The sequence below is a fragment of the Propithecus coquereli genome, unplaced genomic scaffold (assembly GCF_000956105.1).
Source record: "Propithecus coquereli isolate 6110/MARCELLA unplaced genomic scaffold, Pcoq_1.0 Scaffold95, whole genome shotgun sequence".
NCBI classification, from domain to species: domain Eukaryota; kingdom Metazoa; phylum Chordata; class Mammalia; order Primates; family Indriidae; genus Propithecus; species Propithecus coquereli.
This window is the reverse complement of record NW_012155840.1, coordinates 2,306,210-2,319,219: the sequence shown is the minus strand read 5'-3', so window position 1 is coordinate 2,319,219 and position 13,010 is coordinate 2,306,210. Positions and strand designations below refer to the sequence as shown.

Here is a 13,010-nt window from a genome sequence, read left to right as displayed (position 1 = left end):
AAAAATAGAAATTAAATACATAATGAAATGGCATTATACACCTACTGGAATGCTAAAATTTTTTTAAAAGACTGATCTTACCATACAAAGTGTTGGCAAGGCTGTGGAGGAACCGCAACACTCATACGCTGCTGGTGGAAATATAAAATGGTACAACTACTTTGGAAAACAATTTAACGGTTTCTTAAAAAGTTAAACATATACTTGCCATACGATCCAGCCATTGTATCCTTAGGTATTTACCCAAGAGAAAAAAACCCATAATTTTCATTCAAAAACACATACATGCATGTTCATAGCAGCTTTATTAGTAACAGCCAAAATTGTAAACAACTCAAATGTTCATTATCATGTGAATGAATAAACAAATTATGAGCTATCCTTACAACAGAATAAAAGAAATGAGCCATTGATACAACATGGGTGATTCCCAGAATAATCATAATTAGTGAAAGAAGTCCGACACAAGAGAGTATGTAGTGCATAAGTACTCCATTTATAGAAAATTCTAGACAGCATAAGGTAATTTATTGTGACAGAAAGAAAATCAGGTGTTACCTAGAAATGGAGAAAGGAGGCTGGGAAGGGTAGAGGGAAGGATTGCAGGGACATGAGTAAACTTTTGAGAGTGATGAATATGTTCATTATCTTGATTTGTAACAATAGTTTCATAGCTATACATATACATATATGTCAAATCTATCAAATTGTACACTTTATGTAGTTTATTGTTTGTTAATTTTACTTCAATAAAACTATTTAGAGAAGGAATAAACAATAAAATAATTTCCAAGGCATAGTGGAAAACTTTCAAAAGAAAACGAAAACTATAGCGTGAAGATATGTTTGTTTCAAGACAATGAAAATAGGGAGCAAAATCATATGATTTAAATAAATAGTGATAGAAGAACATTAATGGCATATTATATTGCCTTATTAAAATGACACTTCTATCACATAACACTAATTTAAAATAGCATATAAAATAATGTATGTACCATTTTAATAGATGCATTGCAGTAGGCAAACTGACAGGGGAGAAATACATGAGGTGGGTTTACATCTCATTACCACCACTTACTAGCCATGTATGCTAAATTCCCTAAACTTAGGTTTCTCATACATCACGTGAGGTTATCAATAACTTCCTGGAAAAATTGTGAAAATGAAATGTGAATCTATAAAGACTATGCCTAGGACACACTAGGTACTCAATAAAAGATACTTTTTTAAAAGCTCTAAAATGTGTGTGTGTGCGTGTGCGTGTGTGTGTGTGTGTGTGTGTTGTGTAAAATGCAAAGCCAGCATCTGCACTCGGAAGAGGGTGACAGTTTCAAGCAGTGCTTGTTCTCACCAGTAACTAACCCCAGCAGGAAGGAGGAGCTGGGGGTGGGAAAAATGGGGCTTTAAGGTTCCATGTTACAAGTGAGAACTTTCCCACATGTTAGGACATTTGTGTTGAACATGGAAATGTTTTCAGTTTTTGGAGAAATCCAGATGACTGAGGGAGCCCTTTTTAAAACCCCCATATGCCTCGCTTTCAGACATGATCGATGATACACAAATCTCATTCTAAAGAGAGACAAATTAGGGGATAGTTTTTCACTTGACAGAAGGGATTACCGTATTTGCTTTGCTAATGGATTGGACTCGGGTGATAGCTATTTTCTAAGCATAGCACTTCCATGGAGCCACATTTTCCACATTTCCTTTCGCATTCAGCGTTTAAGGAACACATTTGTTGCGTATATTGAAGAGGACTGTGTTTACAAATCATGCCCCAAATCAACACTTGTAGTTCTAAACGGTGCTAACTGGAGAGAAAGGTGGTTCAGTGTGTTCAGTGTTGGTGGGAGTTAGTTAGGATTCTGGGCGGAACATAATTAACAGAAACGGCCAGTAGGGACTGTCTCCCAGCAATCATTTCCTTGCCTACAGATTTCCTACCCAGAAGAATCACTGGGGTCATTTTAGTGACTAGACACAAATAACAGGCTTTTTAGGGTTTCAAATTTGAACCAAGAATTGAACTTTTGCAAATGTGACTGAGACCCGCCAGCTTTATGGTAACTTGGGCCCAGCATCAGGTACACAGCAGAAGGCAAACCCTGGCTGGAAAGTTTTGCTTTACTTTTGCATTTTTATTGTCATGATTTTTCACAGTTTGCCTCATGCCACCTCGTTACTTAATTCCCCACACCTCAGAGGGAAAATGTGTAATATTTTAATATTTATGTTACAGATACTTAAGATTATGTTTCTGTATAGGTGTTGCCAAGAGAGTCAAGCCAACTTTTGTTTATAGAGGGTAGAAAATATAAATCTGTCTAAAATCTTTCATGAAATGAAGGTCTTAATATTTCCAAAGAGTTGGTTTTGGTACTACTCTTGGAGAGCCTTAGAAAAGGGTTGTCAATACAAGGCGTCATTGTTTTAGGTTTCCTATCCATGACTCGCTTTTTTCCCCAACTTCCCTCTCTTTTGGCAACTTCTCCTCACATTCTGTCCTACACTTGGCCCTGAGTCAGTTGAAAGCTTTGCAAGTTGATTTTCCATTCCCATCTGAATTTTAGCTTAGCTGTAGAACTGTTTTCCATGTGTTTTTAATCATTTGTCCATGTGTTATGAGCTTATAGGGACAATATGGTTCCCCCAAGCTGCCTGCATTGTATAAGCAGAAACTGGCAAGGTGGCCAGTGGGGGAACAGTTTTCAGACAGATGCCCCTACATTCATTTCTGTTGGTGATACACCACCCCCATCTTCCAACTGGAGTAAAACAATTTACAAGCTGCATAAAGTTACCCAACAGACATATAGCCCTCTGGCACGAGTTACCTTTTTTTAGGAGTGTGATTATCCTTCAGGGGAGACGTGCCTGGGAACTGTGGCTGGTGTGACAAAGTTCAAAGGCCTACTCTGAGACTGGGGCCAGGCTGAGAAATAAAGAATGGTTTATTCCCAGATTCAATGAAAATTTGATTTTAAAATAGAGTCTAAACACAGAGAATTAAGGATAAGTTCTCCAGGACAAAGAGATACCTCTTAGAAAGCAAAGCACAACAAGGATTTATGTCAGAAGTGTCTGTTCACATTTTTATTGGATTCGGTATGTTAAAACAAACATTCGTTAACCTCCTAACTGTAGAGTGAGGGGCCAGGAAGGGGAAAGAAATGGAAAAACACATTAAACAAAATCCCTGTTCTCAAAGTTGCTGACAATGCAGTCTCCAGCGAACACAATCCCTGCCTTTGTGGAGTCTTCTCTTTCTGATTAGGAAGACACACATGGACCCAAATTAAGCCAACCCCAAGAAATCACTAAATGACTGAGTAAAGAAGTACCTGGCTTCCAGAGCCCCAAATAAATCTCAGTATTATGGGTGAGATGGCTCCCTTATAAACCCGCTCCTACCTGGGGAGCTGGCTGGATGAAAGGTCTGCTTTTGTAGCTTAAAACTTCAAAGTCCTCAGAGCTCCTTTGCCCACTCTGATCTCCCTCTCTTTCTCTAAATTTCTTTTAGGACCAATTTCAAGAGAAATGAGTTAAATGTTGTGGAGTGTTCAGACAGCCATGGGGGATCCTGGGAAGAAGGTTTTAAAGGAGTGCTGGTGCCAAAGGCAGATTTCAGTGGGTTGCTATGGGAGTGGATGGGAGAAAGTAGAGGTCGGGTTTGGACAAAGTTTCCAATGTCTGGTGAAGGCAAAAGACAACACTGAAGTGCAGAACTGAAAACTTTCGTGGAATCAAGGAAATTTGAAACAATTGAACATTATATAAAAACAGCCAGGAGAGTGAAGGAGTTTGTCAGTATGGGGGGGGTCACTCTTCAGTAAAGGAGATCGGGAAGGATGTGATTCCCAGAGCAGAGTGGAAAGGAGAGATGACCTGGTATGGTTTGATGGTCAAACATGAGGAAACTCTCCTACATGATAGCTTCTATCTTCCTCCGCAGAAGAGGTCAGGTCACATGCCAAAAATGATGAAACAGGCAGAGTATTCAAAGGTTTAAGATAATTAGAGATGATTTTAAATAATCTACATAGAAAACGAAAAGCAAGTTGACTAGAGTAAAAAGAAAGATTGTTGGGCAGATTTGAGGGTTCAGGTGAGACAGAAAAAAATTTATATAGAATCAATTTTTGTCATTTTATCTTTGTCTCTGAAAGCATTTCATATCCCAGGTGTGGGCCCAGGGAAGGTGGATAGCTGGGTGTTTCCAGGGTTGGACTTTGACTAGATGGGTGTAACAGAAGGGAAAAGGGATAAGGCAGTTGGGAATATTGCAGAATTTTGAAGTGATGGACTGTGGAATTCAAGTTGGGTAGGGAAGGAAGTGAAGAACAAGGAACTTACAGATATTATTAATTAATTAAGTCATTCATTATTAAACCAATATTTTGGGCCATTTACTACATGACAGGAACTGCACTACAGCCTGAGATGGGGACTAAGAAAGACATAGCTGCTACTTTCATGGACTTGAAAATCTAAAGTGGAGACAGATGTTAAACAGATGTTCACATGGAAAGGTATTTAATTACAATTTTATTTAATTACAATTGTGTAGTTATTTAATTACAATTGCAGTATGATAGGGTACAGTAGAGAACAGGTGCTTAGGAGCAACTGAGTGAGAGAATTGAAACAACAGAATGTTGTCATAGGAGAGTGGAACCTGAACTTCACAGTTTAGAGGTGGAGTGGTTCTTGGTAATAACAGGAGTCAGAAGGTAACGGGAGTGGGGAGGCCAACTGGAGTGAGGGTCATCAGATTTCAGCCAGGGTACTGAATGGGACACCCAGGTGATACTGATGGCAGATTATTGGTCAGACCCACCCACGTGGACCCTGAAGTCACCTAGGATGATAGTGGGATTTGGGGTGAAAAGAAAGGCCATGGGCTAGATGAGAAAGACAAGCAAGCAATATTATCCCTGGAGACATAAAGTGCCTGAGATCATAGAGTTTACAAGCTGTAATGCACATCCAGGAATCAGATCTAGTTATTCTGGCTTAAAGTTTAGCGTCAGTTCCACTCACATTACTCATCTCTGAGATCAAGTTTTTGCAGAATAAAAACCAATCAAGGTGGCCGGGTGCAGTGGCTCACACCTGTAATCCTAGCACTCTGGGAAGCCGAGGTGGGAGAATCACTCAAGCTCAGGAATTCGAGACCAGCCTCAGCAAGAGCAAGATCCCGTCTCTACTAAAAATAGAAAGAAATTAGCTGGGCAACTAAAAATATATAGAAAAAATTAGCCGGGCATTGTGGCGCATGCCTGTGGTCCCAGCTACTCGGGAGGCTGAGGCAGAAGGATTGCTTAAGTCCAGGAGTTTGGAAGGCCAGTTCATGCTGCCTCCCCCTACTTCTCGGATTTGCTGGAGCCCCCTCTCTGCACACTTGGTGGGTAGCTGATTGGACACATTTAGGTGTTGTCCGTGACTTGTGCACAGTAATAGATATATCCTCAGTTGCAACCCCCTCCCAAAAAACAAAAAAAACTTTTCAATGGTTTGGGGGTGTTTGGACAGAGAGCAGGAAGATCACTGAAACTACAAACAGAAAAATCTAATCTTTAAAAGACAATTTAGTCTACAGTGCCTGGAAGTGGAAATGGGGGATTTTTGTAGGCTGTTTGTCCTTTTCTACTGATTATGCATTTTGGTCTATTTGGGAGACAGTTAAAAAAGATTGAATAAAGAAACTGGTAATAGTGGTTGCCTCCATGGCAAGGACAGGCAGCCTGGGGTGGGGTCAGAGGAAGACCTATCTTTCACTGTGCAATTTTTTGTGTTATTTGAATTTTGTCACTATGTGTATTTATTACCTACTCAAAAATAAGAGAAATTCATTGCACAATGTCTACTGCACTTCCTTTCTTTCAACAAGTGTTCACTGAATAAAATTCGCACAAATAGAGCATATAGTCCACTTTGTCTCTGGGATTTGGATCTTCCAAAAAACCCCTGATTAATACAGGAATGGTGCCTGTCTAAATTTTTCTTGTAAAACTTGTTTTGAACAAACTAAACGCTCCCTATAGATTGCAAAATGCACTAGGCCTGGACAAAGACACCCTCACTGTTTATCCCAGGACCTAGCTCAGAATTGGCACTCAGATGTATGCTGCATAAGCAAATGAGTGAGTCCAGTAAGTGGAGCAGTGGTGGTCAGTGAGTTCTTCCTCATGTATCCTTTCTACAGAAGGGTGAGGGGAATGCTGGGGGCAGAGTTCTACATTTTGAATCATTTACTAAACTAGATTATTGATAAAAAGGTTTAAAGGGGAACAACTTACCCTAGTTTTTCCTTTTCCTTGTCCTTAGGAAAACATGAAAAAAAAAGATTCTGCCTTCTTTTGAGGTTTTAAAAACAATCTAAATTCCCATGACTCTATTGCTACTCCATATTTTGAAGAGAGGTAGCTATGAGGCAACGGCATGCTCCCCCAGATCCGTCAGCCCAAATTCCCTTTTGCAGCTCTCAGTTGCCCTGTTTGACTCTAATGCCCATCCCCTACCTCAGCACGGTCTCTCTCCTTTTGTTGATTTAGGACTGGGGTTTTCAGGAAAAAACTTAGTCTCTCTGTGTCCCCTCAGAGAGCACTAGGCTTCTTTGTAGCTCCCTTCTGAGAGTCTAGAAGAGGAATAGAAGATGTAGCTGTTACTGTCCTCTCACAGGCACACCGGGGAGCTCAGAAAAGACATCGAGACTCACAGTCTCAACCTGTCTTGTGAGTTACTGGGCCTTGTTTTCTTGCCCGTTCTGTGAAAGTGTCACTAGCATATGGAAACGTATTTTATTTAGGTATCTTCATGAAGCCATTTAGAGTTCCTGAAGACATCTTAGTGCCTAAGAAAACCAGGTCAAGTTGAAAACAGAGTCAGATCATGCTGAGCATGAGCTGTAAATTGAAATGAATCATCTCTGAGATTGGCCCCTCTGGCTCCCATACATGCCTGAGGCTGGCCCAGGAAGTGGACTTGGCAGGCTGAGGCTCACTCACGTGAGTAAGCTCTGGCCTGCCTTTCACTGTGGCGTTTGCTACTAAGCGCACTAACAACTGGGCATGCTCTCTCCTCACAACAGCTTCCTGCTGTGTCCAGAGGTCTCCTCTGGACCCACCTCCATTTGGTTCATCCAAATTGGGAGGTAACTGCATGCCTGTATCAACTGAAGACCAACAGGAACAACATATTTTTTCTAAAAGCTACAGAATATCTGTTTATGTTCTTAAGAATAGACTACGACCTATCACATACGTGGCTTTAGAACTGATGAAAAGATAGTGGTTAAAGGTAAAAGGTGAAATGCATCTGCCCTTAGATATAAAAGACAGAGATCGGAGACAGGTTTATGTTCCATCGTTTTCATCATAGAAGGCTTTGCTTTGCTAGATTTACTTTTCAGGATATTTGCACATTTTCTCAACAGGAATGACAAAAACAGCAAAAGGAAAGTTTCCATGAGTGATTTTTACATGGCATTTATAAGCGCCGAAATTAGAATCAGAGGAAGGGAAGTTTAGGACTAAAGCAAAGTTAAAAATGGATAACTGACATGCCTACATGTGATACAATAAAGATAAAGGATGTATAACACCACTAGACTATCTGACCTGCTTGAGGGCAGTGTCCAAGTTTTAATCATTTTCAATCATCTCCCAGTGTCTAACGTGATTCTTGGCCCACAAAGTGAATCTTCTACAAATTTCAGTTCAACAGAAATTATTTCAACTGTGCACTAGGTTAACTGATTTCAGAGCCAGGCAACCTGAGACCCCAGATTAAATCTCTGAGATAGTCTTCAGTTTCGGGAAATGCTAGATACACTGATTGATAGCAATGGAATTTCAGTTACTGAAAAGTAAAGCGTAAAAGGAATCAGGAACTGTATCATAGCTGGCCACACCAGATTTATTATGGGGGGCCTAGTGGCTGGCTCTGGAAAGCTTATTGCATTGGATGGCTGGAGGGAATTAAAAAATTTAAATAGCAACTAACTGAAAAAAAAGTTGCTCTAAAAATAATGGCAAATACAAATGCTCATTTAGTTCAACGGTAACTAAATAGTAACTTTAATTAATACCCCATAGGTTCTGTGGATATTTGGTGTGAGTAAAATATATGTCTCTTCTCATAGAACTCTGGTAAAATGATGGTCTATTTTAAAATAATTCATTATTGTAGATAAAGACACGTACTTGAGGCTTTATTTCATAGAAATTGGGTATGACTACCAACAAGAACATAAATGCTTGGAAAAAAGACTCCAATGGGTCACTTCTTAGAAAGGAAGCCTAATCATTACTGAAAAAAGATGGGACACATTCCAGGATTATTTGTATTAATAAAAGCAAGGAACATGGTGAATATAAGCAAGTATCGCATCGATTCCCAGTGGAAATACTGTTCTAATTACGTGGTGAGTTGATTGAACTCAATTCTGGGGCATCACTTTTGTGAATGTTTCTTTCTCATGCCGTTGACTGATTTAAGATAGTTTTGAATGATAGTCATTTAAAAAATTGTCCTTTGATCCCTGAAGACTCATGTTTGTCTCAATCTTCATTTAACCTGCACATCAATTACTGCGAAAGGGAATAGGGAAGATGATGTGGATTCAGTAAGGTAAGGAACTGACCGGCCAGCTTCATGACCAAAACTATCAAACCTGGTTCTTGAATCCACTGTTCTCACGTCTGGCTCTTTATTTAAAGAAAGAAAAAAATTGATAGGTGGCTCAAGGGAGACATTTCCCCAGCCTCCCCGAAGGTTGAGAAGCTGTCAGTCTACGTAGGATCCTGCTGAGAACTATGTGAACAATTGCAAGAGCTTGTCTGATGACTGACCAGTTGTGAAATTTAGCACTCAGTAATTGATTCTTAATATGAGAGGATTAACCTGGGAATTGTGAGTTTGCAGGTGTGGAAAAGGAGAATGTATCGTTACTCAGTTACCATACAAAAATCAACAACCCTAATTTATATATAAGTAAGAAGCAATAAGTCCTCTGCTCAACAATGTCAACATTCCCTTCCCTCTTCCCTTCCCTTCCTTATAATTTTGATATATTTCTTTGGGCTGTATGTGTGTGTGTGTGAGAGAGAGAGAGAGAGGGAGGGAGAGAGAGAGAGAGAGAAAGGGAGAGAAAGAGCCTTCCTAAAGGCCTGGGCTTTTGCTAAATGTATGCCTTTCATTTTTATCTGACATACTTACCCCTCTCATAAAAATATATCTCATCTTCTATTCTACACCAGCACAATGCTGATGCACAGCAGATGTTAGCTGACTCTAGTCCTTCTAACAACACTGATGGGAAATCTGCGCAAAGAATGTGTTGTTTTTTCTAATCCTGCTCCTTAAATCTCAGACCAGAGTTAAACTGTCAGCTAATTACCCTCTGGGGCCAGGCTTTCACTGGGGCCTTTTAAATACACAAAACCAAAGGGAAGGCTGGACACCATTAGCACTACATAATTCAAGCAAACAATAAATGTGTTTACTCTGCCTGGCTACTGACCACCTGCCTTCCCATCCCACCAGGCAGGTGACTATATATGGGATTTCTGTGTTCACAGTCCCGCAGAGTGAGCCTCTCCTTCAGGCCCTGTGCTCTGCGAATCTGAAAGACGCTTCTGAGGCAGCATGCATCTCCTCTTACTTCAGCTCCTGTTGCTCCTGCCTCTAGGAAAGGGCAGGTGGCACCGGGATGGCCGCCAGGATCAGAGTTCTCTTTCCCTTGTGCCGGTAGAAAGGAATCGAAGAGAGCTCCCCGTGGGCAACCATGAGGAAGCAGAGGAGAAGCCAGATCTGTTTGTGGCAGTGCCACACCTAATAGGCACCGGTCCTGCAGGGGACGGCCAGAAGCAGAGAGAGAAGATGCTGTCCAGATTTGGCAGGTTCTGGAAGAAGCCAGAGAGAGAACTACACCCACCCGAGGACTCGGAGAGTGAGCAGTTCCCACCTGGGACCCTGCCCCTCACCCAGCCAACAGATGGGACGAAAATGGAGAAATCTCCTCTTCGGGAAGAAGCCAAGAAATTCTGGCACCACTTCATGTTCAGAAAAAGTCCAGCTTCTCAGGGGGTCATCTTGCCCATTAAAAGCCATGAAGTACATTGGGAGACCTGTAGGACAGTGCCCTTCAGCCAGGTACGTGTTCATGCTGGGGAAGCAGATAAGGATTTTCAGGAGGAGGGTGGACAGCGGGGATGGGTGGAGAGTAGGGGAAAAGGCTGTCAGGAGCCTGAGTCTCGCCTAACTTCAGATTTGGTCCTTGGGTGTTCATCATAGAATTTGACAAAGGTTCAATTTCCTTCTAACCTTTCCGTTGTTTCTTGGCATTCTGGAAATGCTGCCCAAATGACGATGGTACTGTCAATATCAGCATCATTCATATTCATGGCACAAAGCTTTGTTTTATTTATTTTTACATCGCGGGTGATCAATCAAGACAGATAAGTCAGATGGTGCCCTCAGTTAGGAAACTTGGAAATTAGAGCAATCACCAGAACTTCTCTGTAGCTATACTGCCGCACTGTGGGTGAGCAGGTCAGATTCATCTGTAGAAGGTAGGATACACTGAACTGCTCTCCAAACACCCTCACATTCATTTATTATGGTTTTAATCCCTATATTTCACACCTAACTACTTCATAGGTTTATTAAGGGCTTCTTTAATAGCTTGTCAAAGCTATTAAACTTTAAAAAATCTATCCCACAAACTCGAAGTATGCTGAAGTTCTCAGGCGAAAGTTGTCACATCATTTCTGGTATTACCATAGCAAAAAATAATTTGGTTTCATTTATTTTCTCACAAGCTTTCAAAAAATGATCTCAATGTGGAATCACATCTCTCCCCTTAGAAATACCTTTCTCCTGATTCATGCTGTGTTGGCTGCTTTGTAGTTACCATAATCAATTCCGCACTATTGAGACAAGGGGGCATTCTATTATCTAGTTCCTTCAGTCCTGGCAACCCTCACATTTGAAATGTTAAATTAAAATTGAGAACTTGCATCAGGTCCCTAAACATGAAGATAATGAACCAAAAACAACACAGGGTAGAGTAAAATTTTACAGTCCAGTAATCCTGCCCAATTAAGCAAGCGGTATTATAGGGCAATTGACCGTGCGAGGCAGTTAAGTATTCTGCTCGGAAAGGCAAGGATATGTAGCAATGACAAGTCAATTATCAAATAATAGTGACCGCTTCATTGCCCCATGTGCAATTAGAAAATTACTCCCAAGAATCGGGCAATCAAATTTCCTTTGAAATTTTTATTTTGAATTTTATTGCTAATTAAATTAAAATGAAGGCGTCTGACCCTTACGTATTTTGAAAGGCACGTAAAGCTAGGTGTATGGGGTTATGAGAGAGGCAAAGGTGAGGTAATGCATGATGATTTGCAGGCATAAGCATTGCAACTCTGCTGCATGCAACTTCATAGATTTGAATACACTGCAAGGCCCTGCGAAATAGGATAGAATTAAACTCACGATATTCTGATCTATGTTATGATCAATTGAAAACAAACGTGTTGAGAACCTACTATGCACAAAGCACTGTGAAGCATAAAAAGGTAAGGCACGTTACTTATATGAGAAAATTGCCATTAGAATTTTTCCAATTGGTCACATCCACTTAGAATTTGTTAAAGTTTGGCATTTATAGTGTAGCATAAAATATTTTCGTGTTAACTTAGGAATTTCTTAAAGGCTAACTCAATAAAGAAAATTTAGTCAAGGTAGCTCTATGCCCTTATAGATACCATAACTCAGATATTGCAAAATGTATCCCAAATTGGAAAACTTTTGAAATTTTAGTCTAAATTATCCTTAGACTTACAGCCTGCAGCTTCTGCATCATGTGTGTTAAAGAAATGACTCAAGATAATATAATGCGAATGTGTTTGCCTTTTAGACTGTTACCCATGAAGACTGTGAGAAAGTGGTTGTCCAGAACAATCTTTGCTTTGGGAAATGTGGGTCTGTTCATTTGCCTGGAACCGCACATCACCCGCATATCTTCTGCTCCCATTGCTCGCCCACCAAGTTCACCACGATGCACTTGCCTCTGAACTGCACAGGCTTTGCCCCCGTGGTCAAGGTGGTGATGCTGGTGGAGGAGTGCCAGTGCAAGGTGAAGACAGAGCATGGAGATGGACACCTCCTCCAGCCTGGCTTCCAGGATTCCTTTATCCCAGGAGTTTCAACTTAACAAGCTATCCCACTATTACCTTTGAAAAGCAAAACCACAACAGCAAAGGTGCTGATTATTCAGTCTGAAAATGTTAAGTGGGCACATAATATTTTAAGAGAAAGGTGGCTTTAAAAGTAGCTTTAAAATAGCATGATTTAGAAAAAGTGGTATTTATCTACTCATGGATACATGTTTGGGATCTAGTCTTGGCTCTGCCACTAACTGGCCATAGAATATTAAGTAGTAGAAGCTTCCTCCATCTAAAGTTTTTCATTTATAAATGAGAGACTCAACCTAGATGATTGCTAAAGTCCTCTCCGCTACTACTAATATTCCACAATCTATTTTCTCCAAGCCTTCCACGTAAAGAAGGAAAAGAAATAAACTAGATCATAAAAATGTGCTTCATTAATAGTTTGTCAAATCATCAGCAGAAAAGAAACAAAAAAGAAAGGGAAAGTTGGAGTACTTTTAAAAAAAAAAAAGGATTCTTTATACTTGTAGCTGCCTTCGTAACTCGGGCAGTGTTTTAATTTGACTTCTATGGATAACTAAGTCTTTCCATGGAAAGAAGTAAGGAGTAACTTGCTTGGTTGCCTCCTGTTTCCTGATACTCCCATATAAAATTCTTAATGTCAGGTCTCTGGCTTTGAAGAAGGAACACTGATGTTACTTTTAATAGTTTACGTAGGGAAGAAGAACAATCACTGGTAGCCAAACAAGTATGTAAATTATGAGGAAGGAAAATATATGATCTGTACCAGGTTTAAAGATCAATCCAGAGATGCTAATGAAAGTAACC

General features: G+C 40.3%; 1 protein-coding gene across 1 annotated transcript; it reads left to right on the top strand.

Moving 5' to 3' along the window:
- The first annotated feature begins 9,598 nt into the window (after window positions 1-9,598).
- On the top strand, window positions 9,599-12,563 carry CER1 (cerberus 1, DAN family BMP antagonist). The gene is made up of 2 exons (XM_012665026.1): window positions 9,599-10,158; window positions 11,930-12,563. The coding sequence occupies exons 1-2, from the start codon at window positions 9,652-9,654 to the stop codon at window positions 12,224-12,226; spliced, it is 804 nt and encodes a 267-aa protein (XP_012520480.1). The 5' UTR covers window positions 9,599-9,651; the 3' UTR covers window positions 12,227-12,563.
- The last annotated feature ends 447 nt before the right edge of the window (window positions 12,564-13,010 follow it).